At 36.5% G+C, this 25906-nt stretch overlaps 1 protein-coding gene across 2 annotated transcripts in view; it reads left to right on the top strand.

Moving 5' to 3' along the window:
* Nucleotides 1-25906, top strand: part of Prkg2 (protein kinase, cGMP-dependent, type II) — a 114238-nt gene that overhangs the window by 21314 nt on the left and 67018 nt on the right. For both annotated transcript variants that reach the window (XM_013020145.1, XM_013020144.1), the window contains exons 3-5: nt 16463-16629; nt 19838-19951; nt 23186-23291. In XM_013020145.1, the coding sequence (XP_012875599.1) occupies nt 16463-16629; nt 19838-19951; nt 23186-23291 (387 nt within the window). The remainder of the gene's footprint in view (nt 1-16462; nt 16630-19837; nt 19952-23185; nt 23292-25906) is intronic.

Raw genomic sequence — 25906 nt, 5'->3', positions numbered from 1 at the left:
GCTTTTTCCTTTTTGCTTATGTGGTGCTGAGGAATCGAACCCAGGGCCTCAGGCATGCAAGGCAAGCGCTCTACCACTGAGCCACCTTCCCAGCCCCTACAAATAGGATTGCATGAAGTTGCAGAGCTTCTGCATGGCAAAGGTCATAGCAAGCAAATCAATAGAAAGCCCGCGGATTGGGAGAAGATCTTCACAAGGGTCTCATATCTAAACTATATTTGGAACTCAAAAAATTAAATCCCCCAACAACAAATCCTCAAAGAAAAAAACTTCCCAATAAACAAGTGGGCTAAAGACTTAAAGAGAAATTCTCTGAAGAAGAAAGAAGAATGGCCAAAAGACATATGAAGAAATGCTCAACTTCCCTCACCATAAAAGAAATGCAAATCAAAACAACATTGAGATACCACCTCACCCCAGTCAGAATGTCTATAATCAAGAACTCTAGTAACAACAGATGCTGGAGGGGATGTGGACAGAAGGGAACCCTACTGCATTGTTGGTGGGAGTATAAACTTGTTCAATCACTTTGGAAAGCAGTATGGAGGTTCCTCAAAAGATTCCACATAGAGCTCCCCTATGACCCAGCAATCCTACTTTTGGGCATTTACCTGAATGATCACAAACAAGACCAAACAAAAGCTACCAGCATAACTATATTTATTGCAGCATTATTTACCATAGTTAAGATATGGAACGAACCCAGATGCCCCTCAGTAGATGAATGGATCAAGAAAATGTGGTAAATATACACAATGAAATTCTATGCCTCCATCAGAAAGAATGGTATGGCCCCATTTGTTAGGAAATGGAAAGACTTGGAAAAATTATATTAAGTGAAGTAAGCCAGGCCCAAAGAAACATAGGTCCCATGGTTCCCTTATTTGCAATAACTAGTATATGTTTGAGACAAACAGAAACTGTCAGATAAGTTGATGTTAGGCGAAGTGAACCCCAAGATAAGGACTCAAATGTTTTTTTCTTTCTTGCCATTGTTTCTAACATATTTATAAGATGATTTCTTTGTTGCTTTATATGTCCTTCCCCCATGGTATAACCCCTGTTTTCACTGTATTTGATGTTGGTATGATTTGTGAAGGGGAAGGGAAAAAAACAAATCGTTTAAATAAGGATACAGGTGGACCCATTGCAACAATGAGATATACAAGTCATTATGTTGAAAAACAAACTTTACAACTGTGGCGCGGGGTGGGGAGTAAAGAGGAAAAGGGAGGTGGTGGGGGGAGTGATGGGAAGGGATGGTAAGGGGAAACAAAGGAGGTGGCAAGAATGCTTGGTAAGAAATATACTCAAAAAAAAAAGAAATATACTCATTACCTTGCTCATGTAATTGTAACCCCTCTGTATGGTATTTTCACAATTAAAAAAATAGGACTTGCTTTATGCCCAGATGAACCTGGATTACAGTCCTTCTACCTTTGCTTCCTTTTGTCAAAAGACAGATGTGAAGATATTGTGCTTGCAGTAATCAATTGAGATTGGGTCAAAGCAACTGGACTTGAATCATGATTCCTCCAATTGCAGCCTCCAAATAATAGGATTACAGGATTGAGCTACCAAGCCTGGCTTAACAAATAGTCTTATTTTGTTCTTTCCTAACTTTTCCCACTGTCAGTGTCTGACTTCTCCGTGGCCACCACTACCCATTTTGAGTAGCTATCCAAGGCCAGACATACTGGGCTGTGACCTGTGTTTGTTTTTTTCACGTATTTTCATTGTAAACTTACAGACTAAGCATTATTAGCTGAGGCCTAGCAAGCCTAACCAGTCCATGACCATTGCTTGTCACTGGTAAATCTTATGTAGCCTCCCCCAGATGTTAATCCAGCTGTCAGTTACCTAGAGCAACGTTGAAGCCTACACTCATTTAATTTTGTGTGGTCTCTTCTTCATCTATAGGATGTTTATAGCAATGTTTTTAGATTTGTTTGAGCCTAAATAGATTTCCAATTGAGCATTTCTGAGGCTATAAATTGATAAGCTGCAGATCTGGGAAGTAGTTTCTGGCTCTCTTGGGTTTCTTCAGTGTCCTACAAAGTAGTCTTTTCTTTTCCAACACTTTACTCAAAAACATTCATGTTACCATAGACACCAGCCATTTCCTTGCTAGTCATTAAGGAAAGATGGCAGTAGAAAACAGTATAGTTGAGTAAACGGTGACCTTTCTTCTCCTTGCTTGTCTGGTCAAAGGAAGCATCTGAAACCTAAACAGGGAACTTGCTCCTTTGCCTATAGTCTGAGCTGCTCAGCACCAGCTGTCTGAGGTCTTGTGCATTCAGGGCCTCCTCTTCCCAAATGGAGAAGAGATCTAAAGAAGAAACCCTCTTGGTTTTTAGGCTCTTTGAATTATCTTCTTTGTGAAAGATATATGTTGTACATTTTTCCTTTAAAGTCTCACTTTAAAATAGTCTTCAAAATATTTGTTAGTTGTAAATTTATTTTTCCCTAGTTAGGCCTTGAACTCAAGGCCTAGAGCTCTCAGTCAGCCTGCTTGCTCAACACTTGACCACTGGACCTCTACCACTTGAGCAATATGGCATATTGGAGAGAAAGGTCTTGGGACTTTTCTGTATGAACTGACTTTTGTTTCAGTCCTCAGACCTCAGCTTCCTAATAGCGAGGATTTCTGACATGAGCCACCAACATCCAACTAATTTGTTGTAAATTTTTTCACTGTAGTGTTGTTTGGCAGATTTTTGTTGTTATTGGTTTCTCTTTGCACTCTTTACCTAGAAATAACCAGAAGATATTACATATGTATAATTTATACCAGTGAGTGGTCAGGAGCCCCACCTCCATGTTTATTTAATCTTCCAGAGTTCTTGTTTTGATACTACAAATGAACTTTAAGTGATAGTTGTCAAACAACATATTTGAAAGTCTACTTGAAGTTTACAGATCAAGTTTAGTGAAATAAGATAGAAAGAAAACTCTGGCGCTTCCAGCATCCCCCCTCCATACTCCAGCCATCCAGATAAGAGGAGAGGGGGAAAATTTAAAAAAATGAACAGAGCAAGATACCATTTAAATTTATTGGCAATAGAAACTCAGAAAGTTTTCCGTTTCTATTCTGTAGTTAGAAATACACATTTGCTATGTTAGAGTGTCCTGTGGGTCAGGAGTCTAGACACACCTGAAGCAAGTCATCTGCTCAGTTTCACGGAACTGCAATCAAGGGGTCTCCTGAAACTGTTCTTTTCTAGAAGAGCTTCTCTTCCTGGCTTGAATGACTGTTGGCAGAGCTAGATTCCTCTTATACAGTTGAACTCACCATTTTCTCATTGGATGCCAGTTAGGATTACTTGCTCACTGCTGGGGCTCTACCACCTGACCCATGCTTCTCTCAGCATTTTGGAGTGCAGCTGCCCAGAAGTTCTGTCTATGTGTCCCTCCTACAAGTCTTCTCTCCATAGGACAGATCTTTCAGGAAGCTGAAAAGCCAAATTACATCTTGCTAAGACATAGTCCTGTAACATACCTGCGGTGTTCCTCTATCACTGTGGCTAAGTTCTGTTGAGGAGGACCAAGTCATAGGTTCTGTCATCAGTCAAGGGGAAGAGATTATGTAAGGATGTTATAGTAGGTGTAGAGATCATGGGGAGGTCCTAGAATGTGGTACAATATACCAGAGTCTTTGTTTTCTCTGAGGTCAGGGTCTCTTGTTAAGGATGGTGGCCACGTAGGCAATACAAAGTGACAGGTAACACTGTAGAATCTTCTACATCCAGGTTCATAGAAGTACTTGAAATAGGTGACATTACCCAATGCCCAATGGGTGGATGGAGAATCAAAACACAATTATATACACACATACAGCCTTTTAAAGGAAGTTTTAGTCCATGGTACACACAGTAATAAGTTTTGTAAACATTATGACAACTGAAATAACCCATGTTCATGAAGGAACAGATATTGTATAATTCCACATGTATGGAATACCCAGAGTAGTCGGAGTCGTGAAATACAATGCAGGTTGCCAGGGACAGGAAGGCAAGAGAACTGAGTCAGTGTATAATATAATATATTCAGAGTTGGGAGGATGAGAAAAACTGTACAGGTGGATGTAGGTGGTGGTTGAAAACAATATACTTCAGCCTGGAATAGTTAAAGTGGTATATTTTATGTTGTGAATACTTATATATTTTCCACAAAAAAAGAAGACGAGTGTGTTAGGGTTAGTAATAAGTGCATCCCTTTAGAACTTGGTGTGTTTCAGGTTTCAGAAAGGATGCTGAGAGGAGAAAGAGAAGAGTAAGGATGTCTTCATCTTTGTATTTATTTGGTACATTGCAAAAGACAATAAGTTATGCCAAAATCCTGAGGTAAACATTAAGTGATTATTGTTGATCAATTATTTTTAATATATAAGAAATTAGTATTCTTTCATTAGTAAGGAACTTTCCTTGCAGACATGTTTCCAGCCTAGTACCATGGAACTCAAAGGTGGAGGTGTTACTTAAAAGTTGTTGATATTTTCTTACATGCCACTGCAATTCTTGATATGAACACACATTGCAATTACCTGGAGAATATTTGTTTAAACAAACCAGCACAACCACCATTAAAGCCACAAGCATAACCATGTTCATTGCAGCACTATTCACATAGCCAAGTTATAGAATGAGCCCAGATGCCCCTTAATGGATGAATGGCTCAAGAAAATGTGGTATGGAATTTTACTATCCATTAGAAAGAATGACATTGTATCAGAGAGACAAAAGATGCATATTTCCCATTATATGTGGAAGCTAGATTTATCTTACAAACTCAAAAGTAAATATGTTGGGTGGTATGCAAGTGTATACAAATATATTAACTGAAATATGGTAGATTCAAGGGGATATCAAATAGTGTAATTCCTTAGATGGGCAAAGTAAAAGTTCAGCAAAATAAAACACCAGGAAGCTGGTACTTGAAAGGGGCAGAGTAGGACCAAGGGGAAAGACACGGATAAAAGAAGAGGAGAAGATGGGGAAAATACCATCAAGAATTCAATGCATAACCTACAAAATTAAGAAGAGTGAGGGAATGGGTGGGTAGAGGAGGGATGGATGAGAATGTTGAAAGAGATGACATTGGTCAAGATATGTTGTATTTGTACACTCTTTTGTGAAATAGTAACTCCTTTGTACAACTACTTAAAGATAATAAAAATAATAAAATAAAAAACAAGATTATGCATGGATCCAATCCCCAGGGAATCTGATTGAATTGATTTAAAGTAAGATCCTAGGCTGATGGGTTTATAAAAGCTCCCCATAGTCTTAATATGCAGCCAAGATTGAAAGCTATCATGTTACCCGAACAGTAGCTGACTCCCAAAACATTTAGTTTGATGATCTAAGAGCATTACTAATTGAAGACATTTCAAGGAACCATTTGCCATTTATACCCAATTACCATGCCACCCAAATGATGATTATGCATATCATTGAGTCTGTCAGGTTAACTTCCTTGTAAGTTTCGGTTATTTTCAGCATTTCACTATTAAAATCTGTACTTTGGTGCTCTTGGGAATGGGATCAGATGCAGAGACTTAAGAAAGAGACAGAGAAATGTTTGTTGTGAGCAAGAAATAACAGCAACCTGATTAAATCACAAGCGTGCTTGATTACATGAGCAAGAGGTGAGAGGAATGACAGGAGAAAGCCATGCCTACTTTCTGCTGAATGCTCTCATCTTTCTTACACTGGTTCCCCAATTTATGATCATTTGCATTTATTGGCTATCATGTTGTATGTTTAACTTTTTTGTCCCTTGGACGAGTGTGTGATATAACAAAGAGGTTATTTATCCTGAGTGCTATCTATGCCTGTAGAGTAGGTTACTAACATTTTTCAACCCCCACCTGAGTAGTTAAAGAAAAAAAAAAGAACTTGAATGTTCTTCAGCTTTCTCTGTTTTATTGAGATCTGGATATGTGCCAGGTACCATTATAGGTGTTAAGCAGTAAATGGGCAAAGAAAGCATAGTCACGCCCTTGAAGTTCAGAATTTCCTTTGCAGGGAAGTTAAAATTATTTATTTTAGTTTTTCATGATTAATGCTGTGAGAGATCAATGCACACAGGAAAGAGAGCATTCTTAACTTGTAGGAGTCTGAGACACTTCTATGAAAGAGAAAATACTGAGCTGGGTTTTGAAGGAGGAAGAGATCATAAGGAAACAGAGTGAGTGAACACATTTGTGGACATCAAGTAGTTCAGTGGCCCTGCAGTACCCTGAAGTATGGGAAACTAGATAGGCAAGCAGAGGGTCTAGACTGTCAGGTATTTTACCAACATTTCAGGGTGCTCTTCCTAAATGAATAAAGACAAGTCTTATGCACAGAATATAGTTTATTTATTTTTCACTGGTATTGGGGCTTGAACTCAGAGTTTCGACATTACCCTTTAGCAAATATTTTTTCAACTAAAGGCTTGTGCTTTACTACTTGAGCCACAGCGTCACTTCCAGGTTTTGGGTGAGTAACTGGAGATAAGAATCTCATGGACTTTCATGACTCAGATGGTTTTGAATGACATTCTTCAGATATCAGCCTCTTGAGCAGCCTCCAGGCATGAGCAACAGTTTTCTGGCTTCAAACATAAGAGTTTTTATCATTGTTCTTGCTCAGTTTTAACTTTGTTGGTAACATGCTGATTTAGCGAAGTAATAGTTAACACTTAGGTAGTATATTGTATGTTCCAGGTGCTGCTTATTTTTTCAGTACTTTATTTGTTAACTAATTGAATTCTCATAGAAATCCTATGACTGTAGCTGATGCTTATTATTGTTTGACTGAGATGACATGAAGGTTAAGTGACTTGCACAAAGTTCCATGGCGAGTAACTGGCATGACTTGAAATCAAAAGTGGCATCTCACTCAGCTCCAGATCTTGGGCTTTTAGCAAACATGCCTTATCTAATATTTGAATATCTAATCAAGCTATGAAATGCCACACAAGTAAAGCTGCTCTAAACCCTCTGCTCACAAGAAATGCTTGATAGATAGGAAAGAAGGCAGAGAAGCTGCTGGCCCCTAACTTTGCCTGGAGCCTCATGCAGAGAAGGTTGCATGATAACAGTGTGTATGAACCTGACAAAAAACAACTGTGAGAACAGAAGTCCCTGAAACCCAGGAGCAGGAAGGGAGATGGAGCCCAGTACAAGCACTGTCTGTGAACTTTGATAAATGAAATTCCTGCACACGTTGGAAGACAAGAATTTATTGCTTCTAGGAATGATTATGCAAGTGGGGGGTAAAAGGATTGCAAAAGGATTAGGATATTGCCTCAGACACATAAAGGTTTAGATTGAGCCCCACTAGAGGAACTTTGAACAGCTTAAAGGGTCCTAAACATACCTCTTTGTTGCTCTGTAGATTCTTGAACCTTCCACATCCCACGTTTTCTTTCCAGAAAAAGAAACAAAACTAAACTAAAACTCCTTCTATTGCCAGCAACTAACATTTCCGTGTATTAAATATTTACCGCCACATAATCTGAGTTAATGTGTGTATATGCCTATGAAGTAGGTAGGCAGCCATGCTCTACTTAGGTGAGAAATCTGAGAATCAGTGAGTTAGTTAACTGGTCCAAGAATATAAAACTAAAAGGTAGCAGAATTGGGAAATTCAAGCCTGGGATTTTATTGTATTTTATGTATTTTTATTTCATTTAGGTAGTTGTACAAAGGAGTTGTCATTCAACAGAGCATTTTATAAGTACAGTGCCTCTTGATTGATGTTATCCCTTACAACAAACATTCTCACCCACCTGTTTACTCCACCCAACCCCTTCCCTCCCTTTTCTTAATTTGTAGGTTACGTATTGATTTGTTTTGCCATTTAACATAACTATGTATACAATATGTCTTGATCTGTGTCATCCCTTCAAAAATCTTCACTTCCCTCATATCCACCCTTTCCTTACTTTTCCTCAGTCCTGCGGCATATATAACACATAATTGTTTGCATTCTTATTTCCTCAGTTAATTCTACCTTTTCCTCTTGACTCCTCCCCCTTGCAAGTATCCATTTCCTCTTGCTCATTTTGTTAGGCTTTGACTTAGTCTTTCTAATGAATTATGCTGTTTGCTAATTGCATTCTTCATCGATTCTACTATCTTCCGTTAATTCATTTATAATCACTTGGGTGCCCCCCACTGAGCTCTCATCAGTGCACTCACTCAGTGTGTTCATCCGTCAGAAAGAATGACATTGAACCATTTGTAAGGCAATGGAACGACTTGGAGAGGATTTTGTTAAGTAGGCAGACCCAGAGAAACACAGTTGCATGGCTCCCCTCGTTAGAGGGAACTAGAACAGGACTATACTTCTAGAATTAAAGTGCGGTCATGTCCAAGTGTAATTATTTGCCTTTTACGATCTATTGGTTTATTTGTAGATTCACACAGTGAGAACAAAGGAGGATATGCTTAGGAGAGGATCACAAGGGCTCAATAACTATGTGCATATGATCATATAAAGTGATGCTTTTCAAAACAAACTCCAAGAAATGGAAACTAGAGGGTTTTTGTTGTACTGTTTGCAGTTATTTATTTTCTCTTTCTTTTTTCTTTTGGTTTATTCCTTTTAGTCACTGTTTTTTATTTCTGTACCCTTTGTCTTGTATGTAAGTTTTTCTGATTTGGGGAGAGGAAAGGGAAGCACAGAAGTGGTGGGACAAAGGGTGAACCAATTCAGCAGCGATATTTACTAAATACCAATTGGAAATGAGCTATACAACTTGGGGGCAGGATGGGGTTAGGGAGGGGAAATGAGAAAATGGGGGAAGGGGGTGACACTGTTCAAAAGGTACCCATTACCTTACTTATGTAACTGTAACAGTTACTTATTTCACTGTAATATAACCTTTACAATAAAAGATAAATTAAACAAACAAAAATCTAGAATTAAGCACACTGTTGGTGGGAATGCAAACTTGTTCTACTACTCTGGAAAGCAGTTGGTAGGGATCTCAAAAACCTAAGCATAGAACTACCCTATGACATAGTAATTCCATTTCTGCACATTTATCCAATAGACCACAAACACTATAGCAACAAGCATGTTTATTGCAGCATTATTTAGCATAGCCAACATATGGAACCAGCTCAGATTCCTCCAATGGATCAGGAACCTAAGGTTTTTGAAGTATAAAAATAATTTAGGAGCTGGGTGCCAGTGGCTCATGCCTGTAATCCTAACTACTCAGGAGGCTGAGATCTGAGGATCATGGTTCAAAGCCAGCCTGGGCAGGAAAATCTGTGAGACTCTTAGCTTCAATAAACCACTAGAAAACCGGAAGTGGTGCTGTGACTGGAGACGAAGAGCTGAGGGATAACACCCAAGCCCAGAGTTCAAGCACCATAACCGACAAAAAAAAAAAAAAAATCAGTGAGTATAATCATGTAACCACCACATATTAGCAGGAAATAGAACATTCAAGAACCTCAGAAGCCCCAAATGAGGGCAATCTCCACTCGTTATATATATAAATATAAAATGTATATTTTTGACATTTATATTGATACAGTAATGGAATATAGACTATACAGACTGAGGCTTCTTTCTTTTATATGATAAGATTCATTCACATTATTATACCTATCAGTGTCTTATTAATGGTCTTCTCTATAAAGTGTTATTGCATGAGTGTAAACAATTGACAATTTCTACTATTATTGGACATTTGTTTATTTCTGTTGTCTAGCAATAATGAACAATGCTACTATGGATATTTTGCCCATGTCTTTTGCATCATTTATGTATGATGTAGGATGGGATATAAATATAGAAGTGAAATAGTTGAACCATACATTATTACTAAGTTCAAATTGACCACAGTTTGTGAGCTTTTCTAAGTGGTTGAAGAAATCCATGCTCCCACCAGCAATGTGAATGGTTTAAGTTTTCAGCATTTAATACTCAGCATTTTGCATTCTAGCCATTCTGTTTGGTGGTATATTATGGTGTCTCACTGTGGCTTTTATTGACTTTCTGTTGAGAAGTTTTTAATATATTTTTCCATTGATTTCTTGTTTCTCCCCCCAGAGCTTTGTAGTTAAGCTGCTGTTGTACAGCAGGTATTTCTGTATGTGTAGGCCAGTTTCTGGACTTTGAATAATGTTCCAAAGATCTTTTTTGTCCAGTCTTCTGCCAATAATATATTCTCAATTATTTTAATTTATAATGATTCCTAATCTCCATCACTTTAAGAGTTTCCATTTTGTTATTTTTCTTCAATATTCTAAGGCTTTCATTGGGTCCTTTTATGACTATAAGAATTTTAGAATCACTTTGCCAATTTTCATAACTTAGACAATCTTGATTGTGATTTCATTGAAACTAGACCAACTTAAATAGAGTTGACACCAATAGGAAATTTAATATTCTCATTCTTAACATGACATTTTCCTTCATTTGTATTTTCTTCAATTTCTCTTATTGATGCAAAAAGGTTGTATATATTTATTAAATATAATCTCACATAGTCAATGTTTTTTATTCTATTTTAAATGAATGATGTAATATATACATTTTCATTTTAATTGTTTGGTATCAGAATATAGAAATATAATTAATTAATTTTTTTTTAGCCATTGAGACTTGGGAAATCACTTTTTGATTTCCTTCCCTTCTTTCCCTTTTTTTTCCTTCCCCCTTGTGTGTGTGTGTGTGTGTGTGTGTGTGTGTGTGTGTGTGTGTGTGTGTGTGTAATACTGGGGTTTGAACTTAAGGCTTTATACTTGCAGGCAGATATTCTACTACTTGAGTCATGTCCCCAATCCTTTTGTGATTTTGTTAGTTTTTTTAAAATAAGGTCTTACTGTTTTCCCAGGCCAAATCATCACTACAATCTTTCTATTTATGCTCCCTGAATAGCTGAGATTATAGGCATGTGAAGTTGTACTTAGTTAACAGGCATGTGAAATTGCACCTAGATTTATAAAAATAGATTTATGAAATAGAGTCTCATGAACTTTAGCCAAGCCTGGCTTAACCCCCAATCCTCCTGATCAGCCTCCTAAGTATCTAGGATTGCAGGTATGACCTACCATGCCCAGAGCACTTGTTAATCTTGATAATTTAATTGTTCAATCCCCTCCACCCCCACTGCCTCATTTTTGTCAGTACTGGGTCTTAAATTAGAGACTTGCTATGTTGGGTTTGCTTACTCAACTTGCTTGCCTTACTGGTGTTCTACCACTTCAGCTATACTTCCATCCCTGATTTTCACTGGTAATTTTGGAGATGCCGTCTTACAGACTTTTCTATCTGGGCTGACTTGCAACCAGGATCCTCTATATTTCAGCCTTCTGAGTAGTTAGAATTACAGGCATGAGACACCTGCTTCTTAGTTTGACTTTTTCACATATTTAACCATGCCTTGTGAAGAGAATTTAATTTCTTCTTTTTCTGTATTTTCACTTCTGATAGGTTTCCTTCTATTTTCCTTCTTTATTCTTTTCTTAGCTTCATTCAATGTACTGTTATTTCTGACTCATGTTTGAACTGATGTACCCTATGTCTGCTATTAATAGTGAAGCTTTCAGTATTTTGCAGACTAATAAATTGTTTTCTGTTTCATTTTATTTTATGGGTGTTTTGTTGGACTAATATTTTTATTCATAATTTCTTATGAGCTACCGTAAGATTTATAAGTCATTACTGATACTTAATCTTACCAACTACTTTCTCTGTATCCAATTAAATTTACTAAGTATTCATCTTTTAATCCTATCATGTTGTAGTTAGAATATTTTGATTACTTTATTTAATTTGCTTTTTGACTTGTGACCATTATTAGAAATACTTTAGTTTTCCTTTCATGTAATATGAGGGATTTTGTTGTTGTTGTTTGTTGTTGTTCTGTTTTTGTTTTTGTTTTGCCAGTCCTGGGACTTGAACATAGGACCCTGATGCTCTTCCTGAGCCTCTTTGTATTCAAGGCTCTACCACTTTAGCAACAGCACCACTTTCAGCTTTTTCTGAACAGTTTTATTTTTCCTTGAAATAAAATTTTCTATTATAAATATAGAACAGATTTTTACAAACAATTCAGAAGTGGCCTTAGCCAGACAATATTAAATAAACCCAGTGTAGCATGGATGAAGGAAAGTACATACAAGCAGTGTCAGCATTCGAAAGCCCTGTGAGAGGTACCTAAGGAGAACAACTCCCAACAAATTCTCTTGGAGGAGGTCTGGTAGGCAGGGCATGTGATCACACAATTAACAGTCCAAAGAGATAGCACTTGTGTGTCAGAAGAGTGCTGTGGTAGAGTTCTATTTGCCTATCTTTCTCTTGTCCCTTTTTATTCTAAGACATCTTGGATGCCACATACCCCATGAGAGGAAAAGACAAGTTTCAGAGCCTGTTCAGAAAGCCTCATGAGCCTGATTATATTCTTCCATTCCTGTCCTCACACCCTTTCCCTTCCCACTTCTCATTTCCCAGAGGGCCTTAACCTGCCATGAGCTAGAGTGAGTTCTCTAAAGGGTGTTCCACATTCTCTTTGCAAGGAACCAAACACATTGTAGCAAAGGCCAAGGTGTGCCAAGAGCATGGGGAAAGGGGAACAAACAGGTAAAGAAATGCATAGGCAGAAACATGAGAAATAAGGTAGCTGATACCTGGCCCAAGATACATAGAAATGGAGTTTGGTCCATTTCTAGCAAGATGGAGGAAAGCCTCTGGGGCTTGAACTCAGAGCCTGGGCACTGACCCTGAGCTCTTTTGCTAACTGAAGGCTAGTGCACTACCACTTTGACCCACAGAGCACCACTTCTGATTTTCTGATGGTTCATTGGAGATTAAGAGTCTCACAGACTTTTCCTGCCCAGGCTCTCTTTGAACTGTGATCCTCACATCTCAGCCTCCTGAGTAGTTAGGATTACAAGTGTGAGCCACCAGAGCTCAGCTTCTGGTTATTTTCTATTTGGAGCTGTTCACAAAAAAAAATTAAAAAGCTTATTGACGATAGGCTAGGATTACAGGCAAGAGCCAACGGGCCCTGGGTTGTAATATGAGTTTTTATAAATTAAAGACAACAAAAAACAAAAACAACTTGATCTCTTCTGGCACTACAAAATGAGTTTGGAAAAATTCTATTTCCTATTTTCTGGAAAAGAGTATATGTAAATTAATGCTATTTTTTTCTTAATTGCCTAGAAAATTTAACAATAGTCATGTGAATCTAGAACTTTGGTGGAGATAGAGTTTTTTTGTATTTAATTTCTTTATTGTTAATCAGATTTTCTATTTTTTTCTTGTGTCTATTTCCTGTTATATTTTTCTAGGAATTTTTTTTAGTCCGAATAAATTTTTCAAGTACTTGCTTATTCACTGATTTATTAAAATAGACAATTATTTCAGTAATGTCTTGTTTCCAGGATTAGCAATGCCCCACTCTCCCTATGTTCAAACCTATCTCCTTATCATTTTCATTAGCTTTTTCAGATGAAAAAGAATGGGGCTGTGTTGATTCTTTCCACTGGACAATTCTCATTTTCCATATGCATCTTTATTTGCTTTTCCACTTTTTGTCTTCCTGCTTCTCCTTCTTCATTTTTTGTGTGTAATCATTTTGCTTTTCTTTCCTCTTTTTGGAGGAGGAAGGTTTTGATATGTAGTCAAACTGGCTTTCAAACACTTGTGATCTTCCTACTTCAGCTTCCCATTTCTGGGATAAAAGACATTATATATCACTAGTGCTGGCTGCCTTTTGCTTCTCTAGGCTTTTGAAACAGAGTCATTCATGTAGTCATTATTCATTCCTATTGGCTCTTTTCTAAGCATTGTTTAATTTTAACACAATATATTTTATTCTTAGTTTCAAATTTTTATTTGACTTACCATATGATTTAATTTTTGTTTAGTGGTGTATTTGGAAATGTCTTGCTCAGTTCTCATACACTTGAGGATTTTATGGTTATCTTTTGTTACTGATTTTTTTTGGGGGGGGCCAGTTGTGGGGCCTTAACTCTGGGCCTGGGCACTGTCCCTCAGCTCTTCAGCTCAAGGCTAGCACTCTACCACTTGAGCCACAGTGCCACTTCTGGCTTTTTTCTTTTTGTTTATGTGGTGCTGAGGAATCGAACCCAGGGCCTCATGCATGCAAGGCAAGCACTCTACCACTGAGCCACCTTCTCAGCCCTTGTTACTGATTTTCTAACTTATGCTATTATATTAAAAAATACAACGTTTTATTTCAGTCTTATGAACTTTGTTGATACTTTTTGTTTTTTCATGGTTTCATATAATCACAGTTTGGGGTACACTTGAAAACAGTTATTGTCTACTGACTTAAAGTACCAGTTACATCACAAAAGGAGGTAACATTGATGATCAATTGTTTAGATTTTCTACATTCTACCTAATTTTTTATTGCTTTATAAGTTACTTATTGTAGGAATACAGTTATTGTTCTGATAAAAAAATTATATTTTTAAAAAGTTAGTGAAATGTATTAAAATCACTTAAAATTATTGTGAAAGCTTAAACATACAAAAGTAGTATATGTATTTCTAGTGTTCTTTCTTCCTGCTAACATCTACCAGTTTTTATCTGAGATCCCATTCCTTCTGTCTGGAGTTGTCCACTATTATGAGTCTGGTGCCAATGGAAAAACATTCTGAAAATCTCTTAATTTTCTTTATTATTAAAGGCTATTTTCACCAGCTAAAGATATTCCTTAGGTCCTATGGAGCTCTTTAAAGATATTCTGTTGTGTTCTGTTTTTCATCATCTCTCTTGAGAAGTAAATTAGTTCTGTATTTTGGTCTTTATATCTTGCTGCTTCATTTTGAATTTTCTATTTTTATTTTGTCTTTAGTAATTTGACTATAATGGGCCTAGATATGATTTTGTAAGTCTTATGACAGTACTGCTGCTTGATCTCAGGGCTACATGCTCTCCCTTAGCTTATTTGCTCAAGACTGGAAGTCTACCACTTGAGCCACTCTTCTATTTCCAGCTCTTTTGCTTATTAATTAGAGATCAGAATCTCATAGACTTTTCTATGCAGGTTGGCTTTAAACTGTGATCCTCAGATCTGAACATCCTGAGTAGCTAGGAATATAGGCAAGAACCACTGGCACCTAACAATATTCAATCATTTTTTTTCCCTAGCAAGATTGATCTGAGAATATGGTACAAAATAAACTCAAAGGCTAGAATCTGAAGCTCTACGAAGGAAATTGTTAAAATTGTCAAGACTTATATTTTGCTTTTGAACTGTGGTAACATTCTTGAAAATTGAAGATAAATTTGCTAACGATGATGTTTTGTAAAGGAATTTGACAAGGTTTAGTGATAGTTTAGATGAAGGGAGAAGAAAGTTCGCAAGATGTTCAGTTAGAGTCCCTGTCCGGGAAAGGACATCTGTGTACAAGTGTCATCTTTTTTCTTCACACAATCTAGGGATCTAATGAGATCATGAGGGAAGTAACTAATGCCCTGACTGATTTCACATTTTTAAGAACTTCTCATAAGAACAAGATCTTAAATTTCAAATAGAAAAGCTAGGGCTGGCATTTGAATATATACATTCTAGCGAAAGAAAAAAAACCATTTTGGGAAGTCATGCAGATGGTAAATACATTGTATAAAGATTCTGACAGCTTCCTAAAGTATCTGTTTTTCTAGTTCAAGAATTTTGTGACATCTTTATCTAAAGCATGAGTTTAAACATTTGTAATTTATGATAATTGAGTTGCTATTTTGAGCTGCTTCTTTTCCTTAGAAAGCAGAGTCTTTTAGGATTATCAATAATCAGGGATTGAATTTGAAGAACAAACAGGGTTTGATGTTGGAAACACAGGTTTTATGCAGACCAGACACACCTAGGGTAAAAGCAAAGCAATCCTGGATGCTTACCATTCCCCTCTATGTCTGATCAAACTACGGAGTCAGTTTGACAGGTCATAAAAACAGTGGAATAGAATGAAAACATCATAGCTGTCTGACTCACAGATAATATTTAAACCCTATGAGGAGTAATTTGCTTCTTACTACTTAGTTAACCACTTCAGAAAATTAGAATAATAATGATTTCATAGGCCATGAAACTAAGATAAAAAATAATTCATACCATAGACACTGTGTATGCATTCATACATCATAAATGGCCGGTGATATTGAATAACGCTTCTTCCTATTCATCACTTATTTTCCATCTCAAAATTCTGCTCCCTTGTGAAACATCATGTTGGAAGTAGAAATGATAGCACTTTGGGGTGATAGTGACTACCAGGAAAAACATTCAAAAATATATAAAGGTTTTATATGTAAGGTATGGCAGTGACAAAGGTGAGGTGTTTGATTGGGCTAGAAATTTCAGGAAATTTCATGTGTACAAGTAGGGATATAAATAACCAGAATGGATGATTCCTCATGGACCATGAGGCATGATTTGCTTTCATTTCAGCTACCATCTTGCCTCTTTTCTGTTTCACCAGTGAGAAGAAACTCATCACAGATGCCCTAAATAAAAACCAGTTTCTGAAGCGACTGGACCCTCAGCAGATCAAAGACATGGTGGAATGTATGTATGGGAGAAACTACCAACAAGGCAGTTACATTATTAAGCAAGGAGAACCAGGAAATCATATCTTTGTGCTGGCAGGTAGGCCTTACAGATTTTTCCCATTATGATATGACATATGTTTCATCTATTATGATTTTTTACAAATGGTTCTAAAAACACAGAATCAGTTGATCTATTTGTAGAAAATGTAACAGATTTGAATTCATAAAATGGCAGCATTATTGATCAACTTGTAATGGTAATATTTATCAAATGCCTTCTGCATATCAGGCATTGTATTGCCTGATATATTGTCAACAGAGATCTCATTTCATCTCCCACTAACCCCACAAGAAAAGTGCTATGATTTCCCTCCATATTGCTATTGGAGGATATTACCTTCGTATTACTCATCCAAGGTCACATAGCTGAGAAAGTAAAGCTCAAACTCACAATCAAGTATTTTGCAATCACAGTACCACTTATGGATAAAAAAAAGTATAGTTGCTTATGTTGACATGATTAAACAATCACATCAGGAAAAAAAATTGTTTTTGTGGTTCTGGAAACTTTGGGTTTTATATACCAATGGTCTTAAAAGATAATTTAGATACATTTAATCAATAGACAACTCAAACACAATGTCTTCCAATTAAAATGTGTTTTCAGAACTATTTGTCCCTGATCACTTGAACATGCTTACATGTTAGGAAACGTAGAAAAGATCAAAGTTTCATTTTTGAAATGTGTAGATCTTGTGATGGTTAGTTAAGAAATTATTATTAGTATTGTTGTTGTTATTTAGATATAGAAGCAAGAAATTATCTCAGGAGAGATTAAGGTTATTAGATGCCTTGTCAAAATCTGAGTTGCTCCTACTTTTTGAGTCTGAGGGAAGAAAATTAAACTGACTTACCCAGAGAGTGAGATAACCTGAGATTGGTTGTGACATGTTTTCCATGGTAGTTCTGAAACACCCAAGTAATACCATATCTGTTTCCTAGGGGTTTTATTTGTTAAGGCATGGGGACAGAGGTTTGTCTAGGTAAACAAGTTAATAGGCATATATTATCCTATCTGCATTGTGGGAAAGCTTATTTTCATATCCTTGGATTCTTTAAACATGTGAGCTTTACAATTACATGTGTATTTATTCCATATAATCGTATAATTTTCATAGGCAACTCTAAAATTCTTCGATCACTTGCAAGCAAATGTTCAAGCAGTGAATTTACAGCCTGAATTTATGCAGTCTTCAGATTTATAGGGACAAGTGTTCCAGAGTAATTGTTGATCCAGACTACTTTTCCTTCTTACAACTTTTCTCTTGGTTATTGCACATTGATTTTAGCAACACTAGAGCATTCTGGCAAGAGAAGATAGGTCATTATGTCAACAAATATTTATGGAACCTGCTAGGAAAAGATGAGAAACTCGTGTCAGCTTGTCTTGTTCCTTGCCAGTAACTCTGATGAAAGGCTTGGGGAGGGAAGAGGTTGGACAGAAGTCAGCATGAATGCAGCTATTGAAATCAAGGCCATAGTACACATGAAAATGAAAATTGGATAGTTTCTTACTTGAATTAATTATGGTGTCATCTAAAGGCTGAATTGCCTGGTTTAATTATCAGGCTGAGCAAATTAATTTAATAATTAAAAATCCTCCTTGATAAAATATACCATGAATAGCAAGTAACACAAGCATATTTAACTTAAGACATTTGATATTTCATGTAATTCTTCAGCAGTTCTCAAGCCCCATGGGTCATAACCCATCCGGAAAAAATCCTTGAAATGCATCAAGAGTTATGGTATCAATTGGACAGTACTACTAAATGGTTTTGGAATCAGTTAGCTGTAATGAAAAACTATTAAAATTTTAATGAAAATCCATTAAGAATTAGTACCTAATCTGTGGGATCTGGAACCAAAGCAGAACTGTCGACTATAAGTTCTATCAAAATACTATTTTCTTCTCTGCCCACTCTGTTGCTCTGGCACTTCAAATAGTTCCTGGGTATGTATGTGGGGTCTCAGATCAAATTTGCCTAGTTAGTGAATGGACTCAGATGCCACAGCACTACTTCATGGAAAGTTAGGAAAGTTAGGAAAAAGTCTAACTCCTGAGCAGAAAGAGACATCACTCCATCAGTTTTCTTCCTTTAAGAATTTAAATATTTTCTTCATTACTTTAATGTGATTAGGTTCTGTTTGAAGAGAAGAAGAGTGAGTTTAGGGCAAAACAATTGTGGAAAGCTTAACGTTAGTCTGCCTTCCTCCAGTTTTTGCCTAGGGTTAGACAGGGGCAAAGCACTCTGGTTAGTGACTTCCTTTTAAAATAGGTATTATATTGAAATGAAACCAAGGTTTAATAATGGTGACGGAACTTGCAGGAATCAAACAGCCAATAAGGAAGGGAGCCAAGACCCAAAACTGGTATTTATCCATTATGACAAGCTGGCATTCCCATGGCCAAAAACTGCGATGTTTTCAGGACATCTGTAATTTTTGAGCTCCTACTCAGCAAGAAATAGTTTTTTTTTTTTTTTTTGGTCCAGTCGTGGGGCCTGAACTCTGGGCCTGGGCGCTGTCCCTCAGCTCTTAAGCTCAAGGCTAGCACTCTACCACTTGAGCCACAGCACCACTTCTGGCTTTTTTCTTTTTGCTTATGTGGTGCAGAGGAATCGAACCCAGGGCCTCAGGCATGCAAGGCAAGTGCTCTACCACTGAGCCACCTTCCCAGCCCCTCAGCAAGAAATAGTTTTATGTGCTACATTTTTCCTAGAGTAGAATAAATTTTAAACAAACAACTTGTCATCCACTCTTTCGAGGAAAGAGCTTTGTTACATTAATAACAGTATTAATCACAGTTAATACTTAAATTGAATTTATGGTGTGCTTCCTATGGTTCTAAATTCCTTGTTTATATTAACTTTTTTAATTCTCATGACAAATTATGAAGTGGATATTATTATTGTTTTTATTTCCATTATCAATGAAGAACTTCAGGAAAGTATTTTTCTCAAGATAATCCACAGACCTGGCCTCACATTGATCAATAACCATTGTATTTGAGTTATGCTGTGTATTCATACATTTAATAATCAAAAGAAAACTACAATTCAAGAAATTAAAATTACATGAAATTCAAAGTTTAATTCCCATAAAGTTTTATCAAAACACAACACACACATACACACACACACACAATATTTTACCTGTATGCTGTGAATGATTTCTGAGTTTCTTATTTATGGGATGTAGGTAGATTTTGATTATTTGTATTTTTCTTAAATTGTACTTCACAGAGGGCCGATTAGAGGTGTTCCAAGGAGAGAAGTTGTTATCATCCATCCCTATGTGGACAACATTTGGGGAACTCGCCATTTTGTACAACTGTACAAGAACAGCCTCTGTGAAAGGTAACAGAAGATGAAATTCCCCAAATCGTTACATGGTATTAAAGTTCATCTCATTAAGTCAGGCTTGCATCCTGGTCCAGTTTTTTTTTTTTGTTTTCCTATTTCTCTTTATATGCTTCATTAATAGAATTGTTATGGCTATATTAGAATTTATAATGAAACACCTAAATCAATTGAAAAAGACAGTTTCTCTCATATACACTTATATGTCATAGGAAAATACCTTCAAATTGGCAAATTCCAGTATTTCTTTAATTACTGTTACTTTGCTTTTTTTTTAACTATGTAGACATCTGCCTTTGACTTGTCCTGAATGATTCCTTCCTTGTCTCCATGAGTTTCTGACCATATTATGAACCAGAAAAATTAAAGCAATGAAAATGTGTGTATATATACACACATTGTATTTACACACACACACACACACACACACATACACACAAATATATATCTCAAAAAGGATGTCAATTCAAGTAATGAGAATTTATGTGAATGAGCTTTTCAGTTAGTTTATTAGCTTCTTCTAGGATTCTTGTTTTTGTATATTAATGTTATTATTACAAATTCTACAGAATTATTCAGGTATGGGATGTAGGTTGGGTTATGTGGATTATCACTGTGAACTGTTTGAATAAAACTCAGATTCCAAGTCTCTACTCACATTGAAAAAGAATTTCTGGCCAGTGGCCTGGGGAATTTATATTTTTAACAACAATTCTGAGATCATTCCAATGCATTCTAAAAGTACAATTACCAGAGCTTAGGGTTATTATTCTTTCTTTTTTTATGGTGGTTTGTGGACAACAGGGCTGGATGCTCTTCTTGAGCTTCTTTTGCTCAAGGTTGCTCTATCACTTGAGCCAGAGCTCCACTTCTGGCATTTTGGTAGTTTATTGGAGATAGACAAAGGAAGAGGCAACAATGCTCAATAGGAAATGTACTCATTACCTTGCTCATGTAACTGTAACCCCTTTGTAATGTATTTTTACAATAAAAAACGTACCAAAAAAAAAGAGTCTCATTGATCTTTTCCCCTGAACTGGCTCAAACTGCAATCCTCAGATCTCAACCTCCTGAGTAGCTAGGATTACAGGGATGATTCACTGGAACCTGACATCATCATCATCATCATTATTACTTTTTGAAGTAATTGTACAGAGGGTTTCAATTCAACATGTCATTTTTTATAATTTTTAATTTAATTCAATTTTATTATAAGGGTGATATCAGAGGGGGTACAGTTACGTAAGTAAGGTAATTGAGTACAGTTCTTATCAAACATTGTTACCCCCTCCCTTATTCTCCCCCACTTTCCCTTCCTCTCCACTCTTCTCCCCCCCAAGTTGTAAAGTTGTAAAGTTCATTTGTGAGTACCACTGTTGTATTGGTTCACCCATTGTCCCTTTGTCTTACTACTTTGTTATTTCCTTTTCCTTCCCCAAACCAGATAAACATATACACAAGACATGGGGTATCAAAATCAAAAACAGTGGTAAGAGGTGATAAGCCAAATGGGAAAAAAGAAAAAAAAAAAAAAGAACTTAGCTGGGCGCCGGTGGCTCATGCCTGTAATCCTAGCTACTCAGGAGCCTGCGATCTGGGGATCACAGTTCAAAGCCAGCCCAGGCAGGAAAGGCCATGAGACTTATCTCCAATGAACCACCAGAAAACTGAAAGTGTCACTGTGGCTCTAGTGGTAGAGCACACACCTTGAGCTGAAGAGCTCAGGGACAGCACCCAGGCCCAGAGTTCAAGCCCCAGGACTGACCAAAAAAAAAAAAAAAAAGAAAAGAAAAAAGAAATAAATGAAATAACTTCACACAATACATTAAAAAACAAAAACAGAAACAAAAAAAATCCCAAATCCCATATCTTGTTTCCATATCTTGCAATTTGTTTAGCTTCATTTTATATGGTCATATGTACATAGCCATTGAGCTATTGTACTCTGCTAATAGGACCATCCTAGACATATAATAATTATTACAAACCTTGGAGCCTATGTTTCTTTGGGTCTGGCTTACTTCACTTAATATGATTTTTTCCAAGTCTTTCATTCCCTTAAGAATGTGTATATATACATTTTCTTGATCCATTCATCTACTGAGGGGCTTCTGGGTTGGTTCTATATCTTAGTTATGGTAAATAATGCTGCAATGAACATACCTGTGTTGGTAGCTTTAGTGTGGCCTGTTTGTGATTGTTTGGGTAAATGCCCAGGAGTGGTATTGCTAGATTATTGGGGAGCTCTATGTTTAGTCTTTTGAAGAACCTTCATACTGCTCAACATGTCAATTTATGAATACAATGCATCTATACTCATAAATTAATGTCACCCTCTGTATACTGTTTTTTTTTAGAATTTCTACTGTTGATTTATTTCCATTTGGGATTTTATGTTTTCTTTTAATGTCTTTCTATAAAAATATTGTCCCCTAATTTTTTGTAGTCTCTTAAAATTATTTGCATGTGTTTTATATGTAAGTAATCATTGAGAACAATGTTTAAATAACACAAAAAGAGATGTAAAACACACATAACCCAGAGATTTTAATTTCCAATTCCTGTTTGTGAATGCGTCAATCTAAATTTATACAGGTTTGCTAGTCTTCTCTAATAGAACAACATTAATCTGAATTACATCCTGATGATGTAGTACATAATTGAGAATTGCAAACATTTGCAGATCATTCTAACCAAAACATAATTAGAAAGGAAATCTTCCACTACCCACTTCCAGATCATGGTACATTTCAAAGTCAAAATGATTTATAAAATTAGTCACTTTATTTCACTGCTTCCTTCCATTTACATTTTTAAATGATGCATTTTCCAAAAACTGCAAAATCGTTGAATAATCTTTGGGAATGCTTTCTTTGTTTCTCATTTTGTTAGTTTGATGATCTCCTGCTTTGCTCTATCTTCAGTCCTCATTTTCACTGGTTATTTTTGAGTTAGGATCTATTTTCTTGTTTGAGTGTTTGTGTTGTGCCTGGACTGTGATTTGACTGTTTTCGGTTGTGCTAACAGATGTTTGTCACCAAACCCAACTTCTTTTTGTTGAGATGGCCTCTCCTAAACTTTGCTGCCTTGGCTGGTCTGGAACTATCATCTTCTCAATCTCAGTCTCCCAAAGATCAAGGGTTTCAAGTGTGAGCCATTGGCAGGTGGCTAGAATGATTTCTTCATGCAGTACTAAAAATGTTGTATTGTTTTCTTGATTTCTTCCTTTAGCCATTACCAATGTTAAAACGTGGGCACTTGACCGAGAGGTTTTCCAGAATATAATGAGAAGAACAGCCCAAGCTAGGGATGAGCAGTACAGAAACTTCCTCAGAAGGTAAGAATGGCCCCATGGGGAAAAGTGAAAAGGCATGTAGGCATAGTATAGATATGTGGGTTTAAGCAGAATAAATATTTTATTATAGTTTCTCCTCTGTAAGTATTTTCCATGTTGATAAACCAAGGAATGAAAGTATTCTCTTATATTAAATGTTACTGCCATCAACATTTGTATTTAATTCCCATTAGTTTAGGTCCTGATTTCTTTTTTCCATTATGTTGCCCTTGAATTGATTGAGCCATAGTGTATAGTACTGAAAATAATGTATAAATACTCCTAAATAAATCCACATTGAACGCTTACTTGGCTGATGAGGTTTGAGGTTTGAAAGAAAATAGCATAATGTTGCTTTTCTAACTCTTCTAACAGGTACACATTCCTTTTCTCATTTACATAGTCATACTATTGCCCAACTCAGCATTATTTGTTGCAGTTTAACATGCCCAAATTATTGCTATAACATTTTTGTTATGTCACAATGACACAGATCAGTGGCATATGCTAATTTCAGGAAATGTCTGTACCTCAACAACTTGAAACATCAACTATAGAGAAGCACATGTCTATGTGACTTAGAAAGCCAGTTCCAAGTTAAGGGAAACTTTTGAGACTATAAGTTCCATATCTTAAATACTTTTATATCATTTGTGAGAGTTCTGACCATCTCTGTATTTGTAAGAGATTCTGTAATGAAGTGTTATTATGATAAATGGGAACAATAATAATATTGCACTTCAGGATTTCAAAAAGTAAATATGAAGTTCATCTTAAGTAAAATAGTGTGATTTTTATATTGTATAGCAAGCCTGTGATGCCAATGATTTTAGGGCTGCACAGTGCTTACCCTATAGTGTGGGCTTCATAAACACCTAAGGAATACACTGCTAATCAGTAGAATATTGCAGGTGTTAAGGTATCTCAAGTAGAATTTTCTTGGTTTGCCCTCTCAGCCACAACAATGACTCTTGGCAGTGAGCCACAATAATGACAAGAAAGTGTCTTACCTATCTTCTAGCCAGTACCTTAGTCATCATTCTGTGAGATCTACCTGAATATAGGTAATCTCAAACTCTAACAACCGAGCCTGGAAGGTCAGCATTTAAAGCTAATAACCTACAGTTCTGCACAGACCAAAAAAGAACTTCATCAATAAATCTATGCCTCTGGGTCATGTTTGAATATTTGAGATAAAACTCAAATTGCCCTGTATAGCAGTTCATTCCTTTGGAGCCTAGTATGTTCTGATTTAGTGGCAGGAGCTCAGATAATCTACTATTACATCACTTTTTTCCTTCCTATATTTTGTTGTATCATTCATCAATTCAACAAATATTTATTACCAGGCATTAAGCAATGTAGAATCATTGGTGGACAAGATAAACCTGATCCTTCTTTGCTTTGCTTTGCTTTTCTTTGCTGCTTTTCTTTGCTTGTCCTTTGTGGGGCTTGAACTCTGGCATGGGCGCTGTCCCTCAGCTCTTCAGCTCAAAGCTAGCACTCTACCACTTGATCCACAGCACCACTTCTGGTTTTCTGAGTGGTTTATTGGAGAAAAGAGCCTCAGGGGCTTTTCTGCCCGGGATGGCTTTGAACCTCCATCCTCAGATCTGAGCCTCCTGAGTAGCTAGGATTAAAGGCACGAGCTACCAGCACCCTGCTGATCCTTATTTTCATAGAGGGAAGATAGGCTGAGATTTTCCCTCATATCTGTTTCCCCATCATTTTTCACATGTGATAGGTTTAATATGTAAAGAGCTAAATTTGGACAGGATGTAATATTTTTATAATAAAGTTGTGTGAAATAATGACAAATTTTGGCTATCATATTATCACTTTATCTCTAGGGAGATATGCTAGGGGAACATGTTTTTCTTTGTTTCAGAATATACAATAAGCTCTTTCTTTTCTCCTTTACAATTGTATTCTAAAGTGTATAAGATATGAGTTATATACTCCACATGTAAGTTACAAAGTCACCCACAATTGCACTATTGGGAAATGAAACGAGTACATTGGAAAGACAGCTGCACAACAGCATTCTCAGTACAAAAGAAAAGAAACAAGCAAACTGTCAATTAACCAATGAATTGATAAAGAAAAATACTACCATTTGTACAGTAGAACATTATTTGTCCACAAAAGGAGTGAAATCCTATTATTTGTGCTGATAGAGTTGGTCATGAAGATGACTATATTAAGTGAAATAAGCCACACAGAGGAAACCAAGTTCTACATGATTTCACTCATGTGTTATATCTAAGAGGGTTGAGTACAATGGTGATTATTAGAAACTGGAGAAGGCGGAAGGAGGGATGGAGAAATGTTGATCAACTGAGTACTGAATTATAGGTGGATAGGAGTATGGCGTTCTAGTGTGCTATTTCACAGTAGGATGAACATAGTATTGATCATGTAGTTTGAAAAAAGGTAGAAGAAAGGAATCTACATGCTATTACCATGAGTTACAGATATTTGAGAACAGAGAAACATTTACTTGAATTTAAACAGTGCAAAATGAAATTGCGGAAACGGTATTCACAAGACAATATGTTGGAAATGATTTGTACAACTTCAGGGGAGATTGGGGAAGGAAGGAAATGGGAGAAAAATGA

Source organism: Dipodomys ordii, unplaced genomic scaffold, assembly GCF_000151885.1.
Source record: "Dipodomys ordii isolate 6190 unplaced genomic scaffold, Dord_2.0 Scaffold49, whole genome shotgun sequence".
In the NCBI taxonomy this organism is placed as follows: Eukaryota; Metazoa; Chordata; class Mammalia; order Rodentia; family Heteromyidae; genus Dipodomys; species Dipodomys ordii.
The sequence above is the reverse complement of the archived record's forward strand: the minus strand, read 5'-3'. Positions and strand labels throughout refer to the sequence as shown.